General features: G+C 51.7%; 1 protein-coding gene across 1 annotated transcript in view; it reads right to left on the minus strand.

Moving 5' to 3' along the window:
* Nucleotides 1-22640, minus strand: part of SYNDIG1 (synapse differentiation inducing 1) — a 57187-nt gene that overhangs the window by 29257 nt on the left and 5290 nt on the right. The window contains exon 2 of the mRNA XM_060124112.1: nt 4458-4595. Coding sequence (XP_059980095.1) covers nt 4458-4595 — 138 coding nt within the window. The remainder of the gene's footprint in view (nt 1-4457; nt 4596-22640) is intronic.

Below are 22640 nucleotides of genomic sequence, written 5' to 3' on the forward strand. Positions count from 1 at the left end.
GCGTTCAAGACTCTCCGGCCCTGCCCTGTCTTCCCTGGCCCCCCAGGTCACCTCTGTCTCTGTTGCTTCCTCCTGGGGGGAGCCCTCAGCCTACGACTGGCCCCTACAGCCCCTCCTTGGTGGGCAGCTCAGAGGAGGGAGCTCGGCACTGTCTCCAGGGCGCCCAGAGGAGGAGGGGTTCGTGCTGGCTGCTCACCGACCTGCGTATGGCGCGTGCCCAGAGCATTTAGCAGCTTGACTCGATATTGAGCCGTGGTGACTCCTCCCAGCTGGGTCTGGACACCCTCAAGAGATGCCACGTCTATAAGCCACATGGTTCATCTTTACGAAATGACTGAACAGAACACGGGTGTGCAGGTCTCTGCATCAGACACACGTGTAGCCGGGACCCGGCGAGCCCCTGGGGGCTTTCCCTCCTTTATTCACACGGCGATGCTACTTCTGAGTCTGAATAAGGCTCCCATGGGCTTTGTTCTCTTCGTCCCATTGCACTAGGCCACTCATGCAAAGAGCCAGGGCGAGTTCCCGTCAGCGCTGGAAGGAACGGGAATTCAAGTGACAGAAAATCTAAGTTCCTCAACCCAGCCTTCAATTTTCTAATTAAGAAACATTCCTGTTGTAAGAGGAACACGGTCTCTGTAGAAGAACTATAGATTTCTGCTTCTAATGATAGCACTAGTGATCCTTCTGCAGAAGACAGCTACAGATTCTTTAGGAAATATTAAAGAATACTTCGAAACGCTGGTGCTATTCATAAAATTCATAATCTGACGCTTAGTTCCCTTTTCTCATTTAATTATAGTTATAATAATGCAGTTAAGAAAGGAAAGAAACATTTTACGAAGTGAAATCAAGACCTAATAGATGCTCAAATGTAGAAGATGCCTGAGGCCGACGCAGTGCACGGAGCCCTCAGGCCTCCCGCCAGCGGGAGCTCCGGACCCACGGCCTCGGGGCAGCGCAGGTGGGCTGGGGAGTCGGGGAGGGTCTTCCAGCTCCAGTCTCAAGCTCACACCTGCCCTGCTGGTGAAGGTGCCCAGGTAAGCGCCCAATCCCCCCGTCTAGAAGGCTTCTCTTCCTCATTGTAACACGCTCCAAGCAGGTGGGGACAAGATTTAGAAGCGAGAACTGTGCTTTTCTATTTTTGTTTGCAGATAAAAGTCAAAGTTATGTTGCAGGAAATTTGATTTTAAGTGTTAGAAGCATTGATAGTTGTATCATGTATCCATACGTGCTACCTCTCTGATTTCTGTGTTATTTAATCCCTTGAAACTTCAGTCTTTTCATCCATAAAAATGGGGATAATAAATTCCCACCTTTCAGACTCGTTGCCAAGATTAAATAAGATAAAGCGGGCACATCAACTAGCTCACAGCCATCGCGCAACAAATTTGGGGTCCTTTCTATCTTCCACATCATTCAGAGCATCATTTTCTGGGTGGACCCACCGAAACTACACACAACACCTTCCTCTGTAAAAAGTGTATAAAACTTGCCTGCACTGAGAGCTGGATCAAATGATTAGCACTGGAGTAAAATGAAGCTGTGGACAAACGCTGCCCTCAGGCCTCCACACTAAGGCCGGGGGCCAGGCCCACCGCCAGCAGGTCTGGCCTTAGGACGCCATCGCCTTCACTGACCCCTGATCCCATGGCCACAAAGTGACGTGATGGCAGTGCCCTGTCATGGACTTCCCATGAGATCACACGTGTGCAACTGCTCAGACTACGGCAGCATCAGGAGCGGGGGGGAGGGCTTGTTCAAAAGCCGGTTCCACGCCCCCCCCCCCCCAGTGGCTCTGATGCAGCGGGTCGGTGGGCCAGGCAACACGCCGTTCTAACTGAGCTGGGGGTGTCGACACTGCTGGCCAGGACCACCCAAGAAGGCAGGTGTGCGGTGTTCAACGCAGGCCGGGGCCCAGAGGTGCAGGTGGTGCCCACCTCCCTGACACTTTTACCACCACTGTTACTGCTACTTGAGGCCTTTTTCGAATCATAAAATCTGTTGGAGAAAAGATCCCACGTCTCCTTCCAGGTGTCCCTTGACCTGGGGACCCACGTGTGTGCCGACAATTCCGATTTCCTGCGTCTACAGTCAGGCTGAAGAGGCACGAACAGAAGGCCTGGCGGGCTCAAGGCTGGGCTGAAGCACCATGTACCAGGGGCTGCCAGCCTCCTGGGCCTGCAGTGCAGTCCAGAACCACGCTGACCCTGAAGGGACCCGCGCGCCAGGGTCTCAGCCGCGAGTTCCCGTGGAGATGTGTCCACCAAGGGGTGCACGCTCACAGCACAAGAAAAAGAGGGGCTGAGGGCCGGGGACCCCAGAGCCCCTTCTCTTATTCCAACAGCAAAGGCAACCCCGCAGGCCTCAAAATGCTGGCTCTTCACCCCTGAGAATGTGACCAGCGGCCTCCACGGAGACTGTTTCACTTGCCGTTAACAGATGATCAGAATCCTTTCCCATCAAAGGTATTAAACATCCTGACTCATCAGGCCCGAGTCTAGGAGGTTCTTAAGGTGTGAAGGGTAACGTTACTTTCTGAGAAGAAGGATCTCATGCCAGTCTCCTCTACTGTGGCTGGATTTTTATTGTATTTACCATCTTTTAGACAAGGATGCTGTGCACGGCTTGCCCTGCCCCAGAGACAGGCCTCCCCCAGGGTACATGGAGAAGCCAAGACCAGGGATGACTTCTGCATCCCGGCACGTAGACAACATTTCCTGGGCAGCCCCCACCCCCAGCCCTCGCTTATCCAGGGCTCACCTGGCCTCTGCCGGCAGGTGACAAGTGACACCAATGTCCACTTGCATCTCTCTGAACAGGGAGCATCTGCCCTGTGGAACCCATGGTAAAAATATGAGTCCCGTTCTACAACTTGGCAATCAGAACACAGCTCTGGCTTGGAGGGCACGCCCTGGGGGTGATGGGGTTTGTCAGTAGGCCAGGCTGGGAGGCTGGGAGTGGGCCGCCCCCTTCACCCCTCCATGTGTCAAGACTGGGATGCAGGGGGTGGCTGACGTTACACTTGGGCCCTGGTTCTCTGGGCTCTGTCCTCCTGAGCTTCCTTCTCCTGGAGAAACCCTCTTGCCTGTTTGCGGCGCGTTAACCCAGGCTCAGGGCGCAACTGACACGGGGCGCTGGGCTCTGGGCCTGGGGTCTTCTGGGGACACCATCTGCACATCGAGGGCATCTGTCTGGGTCCCGCTGTGCGTCCCAATCCTTGGTGCACGCAGCGACCGCGGCCACTGCTTGGGTCTGGGAGATCCCGGCCTCGCTCCACCCACAGCTGCTCAGGCCCCTGACAGCCTGGAGTCTTGCCCTGCAGCCTCGGCTTGTGCCCCCAGAGCAGAGGCCTCTGGCATGTGTGGGACAAGGTCGCAAAAGAGAAGCTCAGACACATCCTCCAGGTCAAAGCTGGACGTGAAACAGCCACCTGACCCAACCCCAGCGGTGCAGGACGGTCCCCATCACCCCTCCCCGTACCTGTCCATCCTCCAGAGATGGGACCTCAAACAGCGGCCCCGCCATGTCCCCCTGGGGCCTCTCAGTGTCCCTGTGAAGAGGTGCCTGCCCTGAGGGGGCCACCAGTGGGTCCTCTTCTCCCCCTGCTCCTCGTGGGGTCAGGAAAAGGGGGTCAGGGGACACGGGAACACGCATAAAGGGACTCTCCACTCACCCAACAAACTGAATCAGTATGGACAACGGCAAGAAGCAGTGAGAGGCCAGGGGTCTGTTCTCAAGCCCAGAGGAATCAGTGCTTCAAGCGTGAGACCTGGCCGGTAGGCCCCAGAGCCCTGGATGCTGGAGAGGGAGCCCGGTGCCCTGAGGATGCAGTGGGCTCCAGGGCCAGCGGAAGGGGCTGCCTTTATCTCCCATCTGGTGGGGATGACAGGTGATGCTGAAACTCACGCTTTAATTGGCAAGTACACATCTTCCTTTGATTAATAAAAATGGGAATGTAGATCATTTCTGAATGAAGGCTCCCCATTTGCTAGAGGAAATCTTTCAAAACCTGGGCTCCGTGAAGGCACATGGAGGACGTTTGCTGTGAAAAAGGGCTGGGAATCGATGCCCTTAAAGCACGGAGGGCACGGTTACCCACCAGACAGGCCGTTTCCTCCAGAACCTTAGTTTGGGATAAGCACACAGGCGCTGCAAGATTGGACTCTATTTTACGTGTGAGCCTTTCACAAAGAAAACCAAACCCACTTTGCCTCCGTTCCCAGTGTGTACCAAGTCCGCGCCCAACATGGGCTCAGTCCTGCTGGCGTGGAGGCCGGGCTCCCAACCCGCTGCTTTCCCAGTGGCCACTGTCAGAGGATGTGTCCCGGGCCTGATGGGGTGAGGCTGGGCACCCCCTGCCCGGTCCCCCCAGATGGCTCTCCGCCCCCGAGCAGGCTCTCCTCGATGGCCTGGGTGTACCAGCCGTGTGCGCGTGATCCACGGGGAGGCCTTACCTCATGGGACAGGTAGAAGGCGGCGATTCCCAGGGGCCAGAAGCAGCAGAGCATGGAGAAGACGCTAAGGCCCAGGTGGTCCCGCGGGGGCATCACGAGGAAGTTGTCCTCGCTCTCTGTGTCACTGGAGTAGTCGCTCTGCCGGGAGAGATGGGGATGGAGAGCAAGGTTACCAGGGGTCTCTCCATCATCCCCCGAAGCGGGGCTCAGGCCTGGCAAGCCCTCCTGGCAAGTGTGTGTCCCCCACAGGAAGAGAAAAACCCCAAGGATGGGCTCTGGGTTGCTCCATGGGAGATTAAACCTCACAGACCTGCGGATCTCTGGGATGGGGTGTGGACAGCTGGGTGAAGGTTTGACCATCGGAGGACAGGGCTGGGTGGGAAGCGCACAGGCAGAGTTGGAGTCCACTCTTTGTTCCAAGACTTCAAGCTGGTTTTAGGGTGAGGCAGGGCAGGTGTTGGGGCCAGGACCTGCCCTGAACCCCCTTCTTGCCTTAGACTCTGATCTGAGTAAGGACGTCACTGGGCCTGGTCTCAAGCCCGGGTGTCCCTCCTGTTTTGGTTAATCAAACACATGTAAAACTGCCAATCAGAGCCTCTACTCAGCCTGTGCTAGAAACTTCCTGCTGGACTGTTTGTGTCTCATCTGAGAGAAAACAGGTGAATTTGGAGGGGCTCACCCCAATCTCAAACAGGGACTTTCTCTAGGGGCCCAGGATGGAAGTGGGTGATGCACTGTCCACACGGTACCCACCTGCCCCCCGCATGTGCGCGCGCACACACACACACACACACAGACACACACACACAGAGACACACACACACGGACACAGAGACACACACACAGACACACACACAGATACACACACATGGACAGACACACACACAGACACACGTACACACACAGATACACAAACACACACAGATACACACACGGGCACACAAACACACACATATACACACACGGACACAGAGACACAGACACACACACAGATACACACACAGACACACACACACACGGACAGAGACACACACACAGACACACAGATACACACACAGACACACGTACACACACAGATACACAAACACACACAGATACACACATGGACACAAACACACAGAGACACACACACAGATACACAGACACACACACATGGACACACAAACGCACACAGATACAGACACACACAGACACACAGACACACACACAGGTACACACGCATGGACACACACACGCACACAAATATACACACAGACTCACACACATACACACACAGACACACACAAACACACACAGACACAAACAGACACACACAGGTACACACGCATGGACACACACATGCACACAAATATACACACAGACTCACACACATACACACACAGACACACACACACACAGACACAAACAGACACACACACAGACACACAAACACACACAGACACAAACAGACACACACACATACACACACACAGACACACAAACACACACAGACACACACACACAGAGACCCACACATGCATGCACCCCATGGGTCCCAATCCCAGGCATCTCTTCCCAGTGAGGACCTGCTCCTTCCTGCGGGGCAGGCTCTTGCCCTGGTTGGTCACCGTCCCTGGGGTCATCTTTCCAGGACCCTGCAGCCTCCCCTCCGCTGGGCCAGGTCTGCGGAATTCCTGTCTTTCCTCTGCAGCATCACCTCTCAAACAATAAAGGGAAAGGGAAAGGCCCATCCTCACTGCTGCAGAGAGGGCACGAGCAGCCTTCAGGGAGGCATCTCGCTCAGTGGGGTCTGGGGACTGAGGGCTGAGGGGCAGACGCACATCTGCCGGCCCGCAGGGAGGCCAGAACCTTCCATCCAGGTGAAGGACGCCAGGCAGGGTCCCCAGGACGAGCTGCCCAGGAGGCCCACGGTGTCCACGCTGGGAGCACAGCGCTCGGCGCCTCAGGCTGGGCTGCAGCAGCCGACCTGCCCTGGTGGCCCTCTGCACGGGGCCTGGGGAGGGACCCTGAAGCGACACTTGCAGGGCGGGATCCGAGGCCCCCGAGAGACACGGAGGACGGGGCTGAAGGACAGACGCCCAGCGGATGCGCGTCTTTCGACGGGTCTGGATGCACCCAAGCCACAGCTCTGTCTGTGGGCACCTGTTCAGGCTTTTGGCTTCGGTGGAGTGTTTCGGTTTTGTTTTCGTTTACTGAGGGTTTAAGTACCTGGGCTGGCTGGAATCTTACTCCAAATCTGGAAATAGCTGCTGTGGCTATTTCTCTTGTCATTTCTACTTTACAAAGGACACTGCTGGGATCTGGGTGGTTACAGTGTCCCCAAACTACAGAACCGTCTGGCCAGTGGCCGCTTACTGCAGACTTCTGTGCTGTCAGCTGTCTGGCCACCCATCAACCCCACTGCCCTTAGTTGCTTCTTGCCTAAAGCTGGGGTGTCCTCTCTGTACCCCTTGGCCCTGGGGTTTTGATAACCACTTCTCGACTGGTCTGTTGGTGACCAGTGGCCAGGGTGGTCCGTGGAAAGTTCCACAATCAGCAGTGTGGTGTGAGCTGAGGCCACAAACCACACAGGGCTGCCTGGGCGTCGACCCCCATCTTTGGAAACAACTTCAAATGACACCACCATGCCTGTGAAGCAAAGGTTCCCCCCACAAAGTCTTCACAGATTTTTCGTTAGAGCATAAGGGAAACACACCTGTAAATTACAAAGTTGTGGCTACACGGCACCAAAATAACTAGTCAATTTTCATTAAAATAGGTTTTTAAAAATTCAGACAAATGACAGGGCAGACAAAAACAGCCCAGCCCTCTGTACCATCTCCCTCCCATCCACGGCAGTGCTGTGGGTACAAGTGGCCATGGGCATCGCACCAACAGATAGAGGAGAGGAGAGGAGGACGCTGGGGGCGGGTGGCGACGGAGACACCATCAAACCAAGTAGAGAAAACACACCACGCACAGCAGCTGTTTCTGAAAATCTTCTTCATGGGGCGTTAGCTTAGAATATCTGCAAGGCAGGGTGGACGCTTCCAGAGACGTTCACAGTGCACGTGGTTGAAGGAACAGATACTATGAGGGGGCAGAGCAGTACAGGGGCTGCCGTCCTCCTCCCCCAGCCCACCACTGCCCACGCAGTCCGCCCTCGTCCATGACCTCCACGCAGGGAGCTGGCTCTCTGTCCCCTGGGGTTCCTTCCTCGGGAAGATTGACTAGGATAATCATAGCACCAGGCGGGACGCACATCGGCCCTGTGAGCACAGCCCCGAGGGTGAAGGGGTGCAGGGGCTCGGCCTCGTCCCTCGTCTCTCTCAAGGTCTCACTGTCCCCTCACCACTGCCCGGCTCCCTGGGGCCCCACTCCCTCCTCAGCCCCTGGCCTTCTCTGCTGCCTAATTCTGGGGAGCGTCTCTGCGTGGCCTGGGCGGGGGCGGCGGGTGGAGACCAGGATGGACTCGGGATCGGGATGCCCTGTGGAGCCTGCACGGTGTGTTCCCGACAGCACCACTTCAAAAACGCAAAATCACAGAGGCCTCTACGTGGTCATGGAAAGTGAGGATGTAGATATTTACTCATTGCCCTGGAAAGGTGCTTGTAATAACCGAGGGGAAAACCAGGGTAGAAAGTGGAAGAAGTCATTTTTCCTCCAGAAAGTCAGAAATTCAGATGCGTCTGGATGGCGGGCATATCAGTGCTTTTTTTTTTTTTCTTTTTGCATTTCTGGGGTATAGTTTTTCTACAATAAGCAAGGTTATTGGGCAAGACGCAGACGTGCTGACAGGTGGGGGGTCCCCCCGCCCTCCTTCCTCCTGTGGAGTGGGATCCCTCAGGGCTTCCCTGAGGCCCTGCTTGGAGACATTGTGTCCAGGGCCCAAGGAGCAGCTGGCAGAGCAGGACGGGAACTCAGCACAGCACCCAGGCTCCCTGAGATGCAGGTCAGACCCACCAGGTCACTGAGGGTGAAGATCAGAGACTCAGCCCGCGGAGCCCAAGTCTGTGTTGACCAGCAAGGCACCACCGCCCCACGGAGCTGCTTAAATTACCCAAATCAAAGATGCCCGACGTAGTTCCTCAGCCACCCTACCACCTGCCAGGGCCTCAGGTGGCACAGGTGGCCGGTGTCCATCACACGGGACAGTACACAGACTGCACATAGCAGGTACCAACAGCACACGTGTTGAACGCATGAAGAATTCCCAAGTGCCCTTAGCCGACATGGACAGCATCTGAGAAGCAGCCAGGCTCCAGGGTTTGCCCAGAGTGCGTGGGAGGAACCGGGCCCTCATTCCACGTGGGCAGTCAGCCCCGCTGCCCCAGGCTCCTCTCCTTCCTGTGAGCCCTAGGGTCCTAACCGTCCACTCAGGTGGGACCACAGTGGGAGGATGGTGACTCGGTCAGGTTCAAGGCTGTCTCACCCAGGGCAGCTGATGGACAGAACCGAGGACAAAGGCAGGTGGACGCAGCCCCCCATCCTCCTCGTGTCGGTCACAGACCCTCCAGATGTTCTGGGGCTGCAACATCCCATCCACGTCAGAGGAGCGAGGAGTGTGGGTGAGCGCCGCTGACACCTGGAGCTTCCATAGCCACGCACGGAAGTGCCTCTCCTGACCACTGCCTGGGTTGTGAGCCCTGAGGTCCTTGCAGGGAGGGCGCTGGGCCACACTCCCTCACCTGCACTGTCGGGGTAGCCCCACTGGTCCACTTGTGTCCACTTGGGGGTCTTCCGTGGGCAGGTGAGCTATGGAAGACCAGATCCCTCAGCGCTCGGCAGAATCCTCTGGCCCAGGCTCCCCTGGCACCTCAGGCCCACTGGCCTCTCCTTTACCCGGAATCAGATGAATCAAAACCAGACTCTGCTGGGGACCCACTCCGTGTATTTCACACAGGGTCATAGATGCAAAGAAGTGCAGGGGTCTGGGGGCTCAACGGCATGGAACCTGGGGGACATATTTTAGTATCTAAACACGCTGTGCCCTAAATTCTACCTGGGGGCTGTTACTCAACTTTCCTGAATTAATTTAAACACCGTTTTCTCACCAGCTATGGTCTTCAATCCGATGGTTGGGGTACGATGACAGGCTCCCTCTAAGAGTTGCCCTTCTTCTGATCTGGAAGTGCTCAGGGGTCCTGAGGACAGTCCTACAAAACGTTCTCAGGACCCGTCTTAGTTTAGTTCCCCCAGAAGCAGATCTTGAGTCAAGGACTGGGTGCACTTGTTTTCTTGGTAGAGGACCATGGGAAATGCTGGCAGGGAAGAGGGGAGGTGCCACGTGGCCAGACCAGAGCCAGTAAAGGGCGTTTTACCAAGGCAGATCCTCTGTGGGCGCCTGGAGCCTGGTCCCTCTGGGACCTCGGGGGCCATGTGGTAGAGGGAACCCCCGGGGAACCGCCTCCTGGCAGTTTCGGCGAGTGCCTGGGGGCAGAGGTTCTCCCACATTGCGGGGAAGGCTTCAGGGCCCAGAGAAGGTCCTCAGGTGGGCAAAGGCCAGGCCAGGGGGCTTCTCCTGCAGGGGTGACACTTAGGGGTGGGCTGAGAGCATCTGCTGCAGAGGCTGTGGAAGAACTGGGGGGTTAAGACACCCTAAAACTTCAACCAGGGCAAGACCACCACACTCAGCGAACGTCTGGGAGGGTGAGAAGATGGGGACACAGAGGAACGTGGACATCCAGGATGATGAATCCCATCTACCTCCAAATAAACAGGCACAAAGAACAAATACACATCGTGTGTTTTCAAAGACAGAAGACCTGGTTTAAAATAACACTACAGGCATCAGGTAAAACCAACCTGCATGTAGCAAGCAGTCAATCTATGTTGGAAATTATATTATTTTTTCACTGTCGTGTTTTTGTTTTCACAGTGTGGATATAATCAGGTTATTCACTGGACTTCAGATTCTGTCCAAGAAATTGTGATTCCCCTCTGAAGGCCCCTTGCTCAGTAAGGAGGTGGGACTAGCGTGTGCAAAGGCCCTGGGCCTGGAATGAGCACTGTACACACACAGAGCTATAGGGAGTGAGGGGACTTGGTGTGGGAGAGGGGCCCCCAGCAGACCGTGTGGAGTGCGGGCCGCTTTCCACCGCTGCGACCAGGGCTTATCCCACATCAGACAAGAAACCAGGAAATACACACAGACACAGCCCTCCAGGACCAACCACAGGTGTGGGTGTCACAACCGAGACCAGCCCTGGCGTGTCGATTTATCACCTGTGGATCCAGTTTCTAATGTGAATCCCTGCTTCAAACCTGCATTATTTCCACGTGTGATATTCTGCACCTAAGAGCTACATGTACAACTGCATGAGGTGATGGTCGCTGCTTTAGATCTTGCTTCCCCTTTACGTTACGTTTGCCAGAGGGTAACCTACGGTTTGCAGATGGAAAGTCCAAGTTATTGATAGTTTTGGCACCGTGGGTTTGGATTGGTTTGAACTAGGACTTGACTCACGTGAGTGCAGGGTCAGCATCTGAACTTTCGTGGCCTGGGTGCTCTGCTGGCCTCACCTGGTCCAGGTGGAAGGATGTGCATCCTCACTTAGAGAAAGGAGAATGAAAACCACACTGAGATATTTATGTTTCACCTATCGAGTTGTCAACGATGAAAAAGCACAACCAGCCATCCTGTCAGTTAGGCTGTGGGCACACAGCCTGGCTGGATGCAAACTGTGACACCTTAGGAAGCAGATCTGTCGACATGCAACACAATTAAATACGTGCTGAGTTTTTGGTTCAGTAATCTCAGTTCTAGGTGTTATTCTGAAGATTCACCTCCAATCATAGAAAAATACAGACGCTCAAGGTTATTCACGGCAACGTAGTATGTAACTGCAAGATATTGGAAACGACCTAAATGCCCATTCGAATGAGAGTGGTTACATAAGCTATGAGGCATCCAGTGGTTACATAAACTAGGAGGCATCCACCGCATGGGATAAAGTGCAGGTGAAAAAAGAGTGTGTGCTAGTGGTGTGAGCTGTTTGGATTGGATTGAGGATGTTAGTTTCTATCTATCTATAAGTAGATAAAAAATAAGTATGTCTCTGTACACACACATGGTTACACAGGTGTGTTTATGTACCTATGTGCTACATGTTTCTCCTGGCTCAGTCTGCCGGAGGGCCTGGGAACAACGCGCCCACCCCCCAGGTGCTGAGAAGACCAAGTGCCCGGACGTTGGTTTCTAGACACGGCTCTCCAACACAAGGAGCCAGGGTGCTTTGGAGAAGTGGCTGATTTCAGGGTCAGGGCCGTCAACATCCAAGACAGACCTGGGACAGCTCTCTGCGCAGGAAATAATGATAAACTGGCTAATGGATGACAAGCTGTGTCAAAAGGACACAGAGCCAACCAGAAGGGGCGTCTGCTGTCAAATCTGTAACAAAGTGAGAATAAACACACAGTAAATACCGTAACGGATGGACAGGAACCCATAAAGTAAGAATCAATGGTCCAGCCTGAAATGAAGTAATAAATGCCTACAAATAAATACGGGGGAAGGGAAAACTCTTCCCACAGCTGAATGCCAGCTAATAAATACAGAAGGAACAGTGGGGTTAGGAGCTTGTGAAGGACGTTAAGACCAGTAGGGGAACAACCAGTGACAAGCAGGGTGCCCCATCCTCACACAGCACCTCCTACAAGACACTTATCAATTCCAGAGAAACGTGGCTCAACCAGGAGACACTTGGTAGGCACCGCCTGCAACACGGGATGGAGTCACCGCTGGTCACGGGCACGTGCACCAGGGACGCGCCAGCGACACGATACGGGGAGGCAAGCATGTTCTCCGCGGCGGTCCTGCCCAGAGCGCCGCCACCTGAATCCAAGCAGCAGGATCCCCAGACGACCCAGAGGGAGGGCTCCCCTGTGAAATAACTGACCTGCACTCTCCAAGCATGTCAAGGGAGTGAGGGTGGTGACAGAGAAGGTTCCAGATTACAGAGGACTAAAGAGGCACAGCAAGAAGATGCAAGATGGGCTCCTGAACTGGATTCTGGGCCTGACTCTTGCCTTTCGCTATAAAGGACAATGTTGAAAGAACTGGGAAAATGTACATAAGGTCTATAGACGAGATGACAGTATTGTAACGATTTCAATTTCCCGACTTTTATAATTGAACTTGTTTTTAGAAAATACAACTGTCCTTTTAGGGGTAAAAGGACATCTTGTCTGACACTTTCTTGCGAAGAGCTCAGGAAAACATATGTACATTGAGAGAATGGGAACACACCCACGGTAAACCGTTAAGACTGAAGGAAACCGGGTGACAACCATATATAGGGGTTGTCTGTACCGTTCTTGCAATTCTTCTGTCCGAAATTATTTCGAAAATAAAAAGTCAAAAAACCCCTCACACGTGTGCCGTTTTAGGAGGGAAAAAATTATACTTTAAATTGAATTTCTTTCTTTTGGGGATTAAAAATTGCATACACTTTCCCCTCTTTTTTCATTATGCTTTAATGGAAACGCTGTGAGCATTGCAGGGAAAAATGAAAAAAAATATCAAATTCACTCTTTTCATGACACAAGAATAATTCATTTTACGCTGGTATTTCATCAAGTTTGTCCTCTTTATGTTTCCACAGAGAAGCTGCTTAGTAGTGTTGGATGTCACACACTTGCCCTCGGGAGCTCAGAGGCCTGCGGAGCCCAAGGCGGCTTCTGGAACAAAGCTGGGGCACTGAGCAGTCAGGAGGCTGAGCGTGCCCACCACCGGGGCCCGGGTCGCAAAGGTCTCCCGGGCGAATCTGGCAGCGGGTGGCTCACTAGGGCCCACAGGGATGCTGCCCTCGGCTGACAGGCGAGGAGGGTGGAGGGCCCAGCGGAGCATGCACCTCCCGGGAACAAGCTATGGGGATACAACGTCCATCCACCTGTCCTCACCCATCTGTCCACCCACCAGAAAGGCCCTGGCTCCCAAGGAAGTGCAAGAGCTACTTGGTGCCACGGGAGGGGCAGGCGGGAACCACGTGCCTTCCTCTGAGAGGCTGGCGGCCACCTCCCTCCACAGACCTTTGCGCGCCCTCCACCCTAGGCTCCAGAAGCCTCCCTGGCTTGAGTGGGAGTCACGTCTGTGCTGCTCCGGTGAGGGCAGACTGTGGCTCCCCCGCCTGGCTTGTTTGATTTCTCCTTCATCTTCTCATGGCATCAGGTACTGGCCCAAGGCACCAGCCCCTGTACAGCGTGAGGCCCCTGGAGCTACGTCTCCCATCTCTGCAGCAAGGAGAAAGCCGTCTGCCCGAAACTTGGGAGCGGGGACCCCAGAGCCCATCACCCTTCAGCCCCTCGCCACTGACCATGGCCACTGCCCTGCACATTTGCATGTGCCTATGGCCCAGGTGGGCTCCCTAGTTTGTAAGAATGAGAATATCTTCTAAACCAAGGGCTGCCTCTGTGCAAGATCCCATTACAGAAAACCTCTGGTTGTATGTCAAGGTACTGGCTGGGGCTGTTCTAGGTCATCAGATACCAGCCGTTTTTTAAAAATCACTAATTTCCCAGTTTCCTGTTCTGAAATATTCTGCTTTATTGAAAGGAAAGCAGATATTTAAATTATATATTAGTTAGTTTGAAGATTATAGAGTATTAAAATTCATTAAAGATGGCCTTGTACAATATGTGTATGTATGTATACATATAGATTATTTCACTCTGTGTGTGTGTGTGAGATGTGATGTCACATCTAAAAACTCTTCAACTAAGTCTTGGTCACAGAGATGTATATGTGTATACACACACACACACACACACACACACACACACACACACTTACACATACCCTTTGAAACAATTTTAGACTCACATAAAAGTTTCAAAAATAGAGCAGAGTTCCTGTAGGGACTGCAAAGATAGAACAGAGTCCCACATCCTTGACCGCCACCTCTTACATAAGCACGAGCCAGCACCTAAATCAGGACACCGACCCTGTCCAATGCAAGACCCCCGACCAGCCCCCCCAGCACGAGGCCCCGAGGGTCACCCAGGCTGCTGGGGTGTCAGCAGTTCACTCTGTTTTGTTCCTGCGTGATTTTCCACGATAGGGAGGTGCCGCTGTGTGTTCGTCCGTTCGTCCACCGAAGGGCGTTTAATTCCAGTTTTTGATTCTTACTAATAAAGGCTGTGACGTATTCGTGCAGGTTTCTGTGTGAACATAGGTTTTCGTTTCTTTAGAGTAAATACCCGGGAATGGGGGTGCTGGGTTGTCCGGTGTTGGTGTTTTTACAGGAAAATGACCAATTGTCTTCCAGAGAGGCCTTCCCGCTTCTGCGTCCTCACCAGCATTTGGTGGTGTCAGTTCTTGGCATTCTGCCATCCTAAGGGCCGTGCAGTGCTCTTTCGTCTTGGCTTTAGTCTGCATTTCTCGGAAGGTAGTGGTGTTGAACATCTCCGTGTGCTTATTTGCCATTCGTATCTCCTGCTTGGGGAAGTGCCCGTTCTCTCCGTTACGTGGCAGCTGGGCTCCATCCAAACTCTCCTGCAAATCCCTGTCACCCCTACCTTAGCTTCCGCCTCCCAAACGTAGACGCTCTGCCCGCCAGGTGGACTCCAGGTGTTATGAGAAGGGACTCAAAGCTGGCAGATCAGTGGTTGGCCTCCTGTGGGCACCCAGCCCGTGCTAAGGACAGCAGATGGGGCTGTCATGGGGGGACAGTTCCAGCTGGAACAAAGGACAGAGCTGTGAGCCCGTAGGAGCACACTGACCTCCTGTGCACACGGCCCGAAGCCAGGACATAGCCCAAGCCTCCAGCAGCTACCCAGCCAGGAGCTCACCTGCCTCCTCTGTGAAGCTGCAGCAGTTGCTGCATTTCCAGAAGACAGGTGTAGAGGATCTCAAGCCATTCTCACCTTCCCCCTGCCACCCTGAGGCTAAGCGTGAGGCAGTGAGGACTCATGGAAAGAGACTGGCCGGGGGAGGGGACCGGAGAGAGGCAGCCAGTGGTGCAGGTGCTGCCCGGTAGCGCTGGCCGGCCTCGGGGAGGGAGGGTCCAGAAAGGGGGTCAGGGACCTCCAGTCTGCTTCACAGGGGGCAGGTCACCTCTGGATTATCCATTTCTCGACTCATTTCAAGAGGGATTCAGAGCTACCAGGATGGTGAGGAGAGTAAAGTGATGCCCTACCGGGAAGAGGGGGACCCCGGGGAGGGCAGGGTTGGGGTGAGCATTGTCTCCATGTGTTAAGGGCCATCCTTAGAAGAAGGAGAGATGGGTCCTCAGGCATCCAAAGGGGTACCAGAGGCGGCCCCTCTCTAGAGAGGGAAACGTTTCCAGAAAGGGTGAGCCTTGTACCTTCTCTGTCTGTGAGGTGGGTTAGAAGCCGCCTGGACCACTGGTCAGCGGAGCTCTCTGTGCTCACTGCTCACACAGTGTGGTCCAGGGGCTGCAGTGTCGGCCTTGCTGGGAGCCGTCAGGAATGCAGACGCCCAGGCCCCACCCCAGCCAGCCGGGACCTGCCCACATGGAGGCTGCCAGGCTCAGGAGAGGTGTTTGGATGGGGAGTCACGGGGGATGCTCCATCGCTGGTGGCGGGGTCGCTGTCTCTCCACCGTGTGTGCCAGGAACGTCCCCGGTTATCTGCCCTGCTACCTACCTCTGGACGAACATCCGCTTCAGCAAGTGAACAACAACGGTGACAAACTGTCAGTCCTTCTGTTCTCTGTCCTTGTGCATAAGAAGCACCTCTGACTACGTCCCTGTGACATGATGCTGGTCCTCCCCAGAGGAGTGGCATGGCTGTCACTGGGCGCTTTGCTCCCGCTCAACCCCATGGACACACCGAGGACTGGCCAGGGGCTGAGCAGGGCTGTCAGGGCACCGGCTCCTCTCCTCCCTTCCCCCTGCAGTTATGGGGCAGTTCTGTCCGGCTAGAATGACCTCACAATTTCTCTCTTTTCTAATGAAATGCCGATGGTGCTGTGTTCATAACAGTCTTCACGTCGTGCTTTCTCCTTAGTCCTTACTTGGAGCCTGTCTTCGTTTCTGTGGTTTGTGGGAAACATGGTCTGCTCTTGTGTTTCAGCACAGAGTCAGCTGCTGCCAGGATGCCCCACGCGGAGGCCCCGGGGCTGCCGCAGGGCCTACGGGGCGCTAAGTACCAGAGGCCCGGGTCCCGTGTCTGCTCCGTGCACTTGACGTGGGACACTTTTTAAAGCACCTCATTAAACAAAGTCGAGGTCACATAAATGCTCACCAGGAAGACCTCAAGGAGCCTGGGTGCTCACACAGGTAGCGTCTGGCTTCATTTCTATTGAAAAAAGCATGACACTGACCAGGAGGGCTCCTCTGACAGTCATTCATTTACTAAGAAACCAATCGGCACAAAGGATCGTTAGGTGCCCACTCGGTGCTGAGCTTCGGGGTGTATCCAGGAGCTCCTGTCTCTGCTCCTTTCCCAGGAGGCTAAAATCCACTCGCCCACAGCCCCCAGGGCCATGGGGGCACTGCCCATACCTCAGGTCCCGAGGCCAGGCTGGGCCCCCTCTGTGCTTTGTCTGAAACCCCCTCCTTTCTCGACACGCTGCCCCTTGCTCCCCCGCTGACCGGCTGGTCTCCCAGGGGACGTTTCCTAGTAAATCACGTGCTCATGAATCCTTGCATTGCGTCTGCTTCTGGGAAACTCAGCCTAAGGTGGCTCGGCCGCGTCCGACAGGACAGAAAGTCATCAAGTAAACACACACACACAAACAACGGCATATCAGCACTGCGACCTGGATGCTGGCGAGAAGGCAGCCAAGTGAAGGGGAGGAGAGAACACTCTGGGTCCAGAGCGGGCTGCAAAGCCGCCTGGGGGCTGGGAAACGGAGGGGGACCAGGAGGCTGGAGGTGGTGGGGACAGAGTGAGAGGCGAGGCGACGGGGGTGGGCGACTGCTCACGGGGCCCCTGCGTGTCTGCATTTTATTTAACTCAGTTTGGGTGATCTGCTACCTAACGATGTATCAAAGGGATCAAAGCAAAAGTACTAGAAGAGGAGACACAGTAATTGACTAGCTTACCAAAGGCTTGAAAATCTATCTATTTTCTAGAAGAAACACGAGAGGAAAATCCCGTACAATCTACCATATTGAACCACGTCCAGATTTCACCCAGCCTGGGCCAGCAGAGCACGGGATGGTTTGCTGGACAGACAGGTATCCTCTGGGATCTGACCTCAAGTTACAGCTGTCCCTCCATTGCATCCCTGACCCTCCACCACCAAGCCTCCCTGAAACACCACTGCTTTCTCTGCTAAATCCTTCCTGAATCTGCATTTTACAGTGTAGACCTCTCTGGGTAAGGTCTTGTGTAAGGTTATGACTCCAAGCAACGTGTTCTGTTTCTCAATATACTTCTTTCCACTCTGAGGAATGTTCTCTGACTTCTCAAGTTTTACCTGTTTGATGATTACACAGACGTCCCCCAGACCCCCTGGTGGTTCTCACCTTTCCAGACTTGTCCACACAGCACTACCGCAGGCTGGTGTACGTTTTGCTTCATACGACATGAAGACTTACAGGTGCCTCAGATGAACCGTGCAAAGGAACATTTTCCCACTAACACTGCTCTCAAAAGCACACACATCCTGCTGTGTGGATTTCTTCTTTAACTGGACAAAGGCTGTTTTCCTAACTTGGCCTCGTGTTTCTCCGGTGACGGGGCTGTGGTGCGCAGCGTGGTTTTCATTATCCAGGAGGAAACAGCCTTCCTTCTGGGACCCTTGCCGACACCCAGGCCAGGCCAGGTGGGGCCATCCCGCTTCCTCCCACCTGTGAAGGGGGGCAGCACCCTCCCTGGAGACAAGCCCGACGGGAATCCTCAGCACTTTGCACAGTGAGACCTCTTTCTTGCCTCCTCCGTGTCTGTTTCCTCCAGTGAGTATCAGCACCGAGCACCTGCTGCCCGGGGCCACGAGGAGGGTGCGCAGGCTCTGCATCCGGAACGATGGAGTCTCCCTCACCTGCTAACGGTCTGAACGATCTGATGATTCTCGCACCAGCCAAATGCCTCTTGTTAACAAAAACCTAGCTTAACCTCAGCCCACGAGTGCCGGCCACCTGCACCGCCTCCCCCGTGTTAGTTTCTTTTTGCATCTCAGAATTCACAATGCACCCAAACTACCTGTGTGTCAGTCCTGTGAGCTTTTCCTTCTGTTTTTAGGAAACGCCGTGAAATGGTTTGTTAGGGAAAAAATGGAAAATATTGGCAGTCATGAAGTTGGGCTCATCCTGGATTTCTGTGGTTATGCTGCCATTGTTTCCCCAGCAGCGGGACGGACAGAAAGCTGAACAGGCCATAATATGGGGGTGACACTTCCCACGATTCCCTTAAAAAGGACGTGGTCATCACCAATACTTTGAATTCAAAGGATATGCTTCTTCTAACAAACTTGCACAAACTTTCTTATGACATAATGTCATTATGACATTATGATGTGGCAGGTGGGAGCTGAGGTTTTGGTTACCATGGGCCAAGGTTAAATGGCATTCCCTGGGCTCCAGGCCATGAAGAGTGTTTTCTGCACACCTGGAGGTCGCTGAACGCGGGAGTTAGCGGCAGGCCCGTGAGGAGACACGTTTCATGCACCGTCGAGCAAATTTGCCCCTCGGGGACTCCAAAGGATCCTCTTGGTACCAAGTTTTGTTCACGTGAGTATTGCTTGAAATAGGTGGGCCTTTGGCTAAGCTTGGGGAAACTTTATTAAACCCCAATTTGGTTTAGAACAAAATTTTACTGGCATTTGTTCAAAACCGAGTATGGAAGAGATTCACCAAAGTCACGGGCCCACCTTTCACTGTTATTCAAACCACGTTTACCGGGTTAGCACGTTCAGCTCACAGCAACCCGTACATACGTAAAAGCTGATTTCATTACAATAACTGTAGTCTTACAACGATGAAAGACTCCAGTTCCAGGTGGCCACAGCTACATGGATGGCTCTCTCCCACTTGCAATTCTGAGCAGGGGCTCAGAAGCCACAGCTGAGAGATCAGTGTGAGCTTGAATGAGTAAAAAGGCTTTTATTTCCTTGGCATACAAATTTGGTCTGATGTCCCAACCCTTCTGCTTATCGGAAAGTGTTTCAGGGAAATGTGACGAATGATCCCCTTGTGTTCTTATGACAGATGGGTTTATTACCTCAGAGGTTCTCTCCTCATCAAACGGCTCTAATTACATGCTCCAGTGCCTTTTCCTGGCACGTGTGAGATGAGACTATAACGATACTGATTTTTATTGTGTAAGAAACATGCCGCAAGTCCCACATTGATATGAGAGTTTTCCTTGACATAGAAAATTAAACCGGTAAATAGCGCACTGCTGTTCCCATCATGCTTGTATTTCACACAATAGTTTTGAATTTGTCTTTGGAAATCATAAGTATGTAGGATGCCCTCAAAATATTTACTTCGTAAAGGTAAATTTAATTTCCAGGTGAGAAGTTATTCCCACAGGCCTCTTTACAGAATGAGGTGCTTGAAGAGTGCTAGGTAAGACGTGACTATAGGAAATAAAACAGATTTCCTGTGCAAATGGTCCAGGCATAGATCCAAAGAAACTGGAATATCTAAATACATTTCTTTATTTACAGACTGTCTCAAGGGAGGAAAATGAGTAATTTCATTTCCTAATGCTGTAAGTGGATATATGTCATATTATTTAAAGATAATTAATTCGATTAAAATTCTTAACCTAACCACCAGGCTTCTGTGGGCATTTGAACATATTCTTGTCCATGTCTAGCGCCTGTTGGGAAATGCATCTAGCACTTCAAATAATATCCTGCAAAACTTCTGGTATAACAGAGCCAGGAGGCAGGCCTGTTCCCTGAGAAATGACTGAACAGAATTGTCCAAACAGCCTCGTCAGGGCACTCTGCACTGACCCAGGGCCAACGATAAACGGAGGGGCGTGTGCTTACAAACCACTGCTAAATTCTGAGTCAGAATAGTGTGAGTCTGGGGTGTTCCTGCTCTGGGCTGATCTAAATCCACCACCAGCTTGGCCATGAAGTATTTCTGCTAGGGTGGAGCTACCCTTGGAGACCAGAAGCTTCACTGCTAGAAGGAGCTGAATTGACTGAGGAGCACAGGGTGGAAACTCCAGTCCCAGATACAAATTGGAAATCTTGCAGCTCTCCCAAACTATGGCTCTAGTCCTGGTTGGGCCAAGTGGCAGACAGCAGGATAACTCAAGAATTTAACAAGGAGCTCCTGGAAAGGAGAGGACCACAGCGGCCTGGGGATCTCTCCTCACATCCCAGGCTGATGTGAGGCTGTGCAAATGCATATTTGCCACCAAAAGGCAGTAAGAAGAAAAAGAGGAACAACAATAACAAAACCAAGAAACATGTAGAAAACAAAAATCAAAATGGCAGACATAAATTCAACCATATACAAAATTACAGTTAATGCAAATAGATTAAATACTCCAATCAAAAGACAGAGATTGTAAGACAATTAAAAAAACAAGACCCACCTATGTGTTTTCTATACAGACACACTATAAATTCCGAGACAAAAATAAACTCAAAGCAAAATGATGGAAAAAGATACCTCGTGCAAACTATAATAATAAGGAAGCTGTGGCAGCCGTACTAATGCCACACAAAATAGACCTGAAGACAACAAACATTATTAGACACAGAGACTGGCGTTCTATAATGATAAAATGGTCAACATTCCAGCAACATATAACAATTATAAATGTACATGCACCAACCAATAGAGCCCAAAATACATGAGGCAAAAACTGACAAAACTGATGAAATGACCAGGAAGATAAGCAACAAAGACAGAAAACGTGAACAGCATGGCCAACTCAACTCAACAAACATTCATGGGTTCCTCACACAACGACAAATACAAGTTCCTTCACAAATGCACAAGGCTCGTTTCCCAGAACACACTGTATGTTAGGCCACATGTCACATCTCAATAAACTTAGAAGAGAAATTATACAAACTATGTTATTCAACCATATGAAATTAAGTTAGGAATAAATGATAGGAAAAGTGTGGGAAATCCCTGAAATTTGGGAATTAAACAACACTTTTATAAATAACCCATTAAGAAAATAAATAAATCACAAAAACACTTTTATAAATAACCCATTAAGAAAATAAATAAATAAATAAACCCATTAAGAAAATAAATAAATAAACCCATTAAGAAAATAAATAAACCCATTAAGAAAATAAATAAACCCATTAAGAAAATAAATAAATAAATAAAAACCCATTAAGAAAATAAATAATCACATATTAGATGATATTTTGAACTAAATCGAAAATGAAAAAACATATCAAAATTTATAGCAGGCAGTTAAAACAGTGTTCGAAAGTTACAGCTTTAAATACATATATTACGAAGGAAGAAAAATCTCAAATCAATAACTTAGAAACTAGGGAAAGAAGAGCAAATTTAGCCCATAGGAAACGAGAGGAAAATATCATAAATATCTGAGTGAAAATCATTGAAATGGAAAACCGAGAAGCAAGGACAAACCAATGGAAACAGATGACAGATATTTGAAAAGATCAAGGAAATGTATAAACCTTTGGCTAGACTGAGACTGAGCAAGCAAGAAATGGAAACTCACCAAAATTAGGCATGAAAAGAGGAGACATTGCCAACTGTATAGAAAGTGAGAAGATTTAAATGGAATGTTATGGACAATGTTATGCTGACAAATTAGGTAACTTGGATAAAATGGGCAAATCCCTAGAATGACACAAATTACTAAAACTGAGTCAAGAAGAAACGAAAACCTAAAGATTTGCTTTAAAATCATAGAGAAATCAGGGCTGATCAGTAATCAAAAATCTTCCCACAGAGAAGAGCCCAGGCCCAGATGGCTTCACTGTGAATATGAATGAATACCTGAGAAGAAACAGTACCAATGCTGGGCAGAGTCCTTCAGAGACAAGAGGAGGAAACACTTCCCAACTCATCCTATGAGGCCAGGGTCACCCTGACACCAAAGCCAGAAAAAGACAAGAAAAGAAAGCTGTAGTTGTCAAGGACCAAGACCCCTCACGGGCACAGAAATAAACATCCTTACCAAGTTGTTAGCACATTAAATCAAGCAGTATTTAAAGAGGAGCAAACACCATGGCCATGGGGGATTTATCCCCAAATGTAAGGACAGTTTAATATATGAAAATCAGTTAATATAATAGGTCACATAAATACAATAAAGGACAAAAATTCCCAGCAT

The sequence above is a fragment of the Lagenorhynchus albirostris genome, chromosome 15, assembly GCF_949774975.1.
Source record: "Lagenorhynchus albirostris chromosome 15, mLagAlb1.1, whole genome shotgun sequence".
Classification (NCBI taxonomy): Eukaryota; Metazoa; Chordata; class Mammalia; order Artiodactyla; family Delphinidae; genus Lagenorhynchus; species Lagenorhynchus albirostris.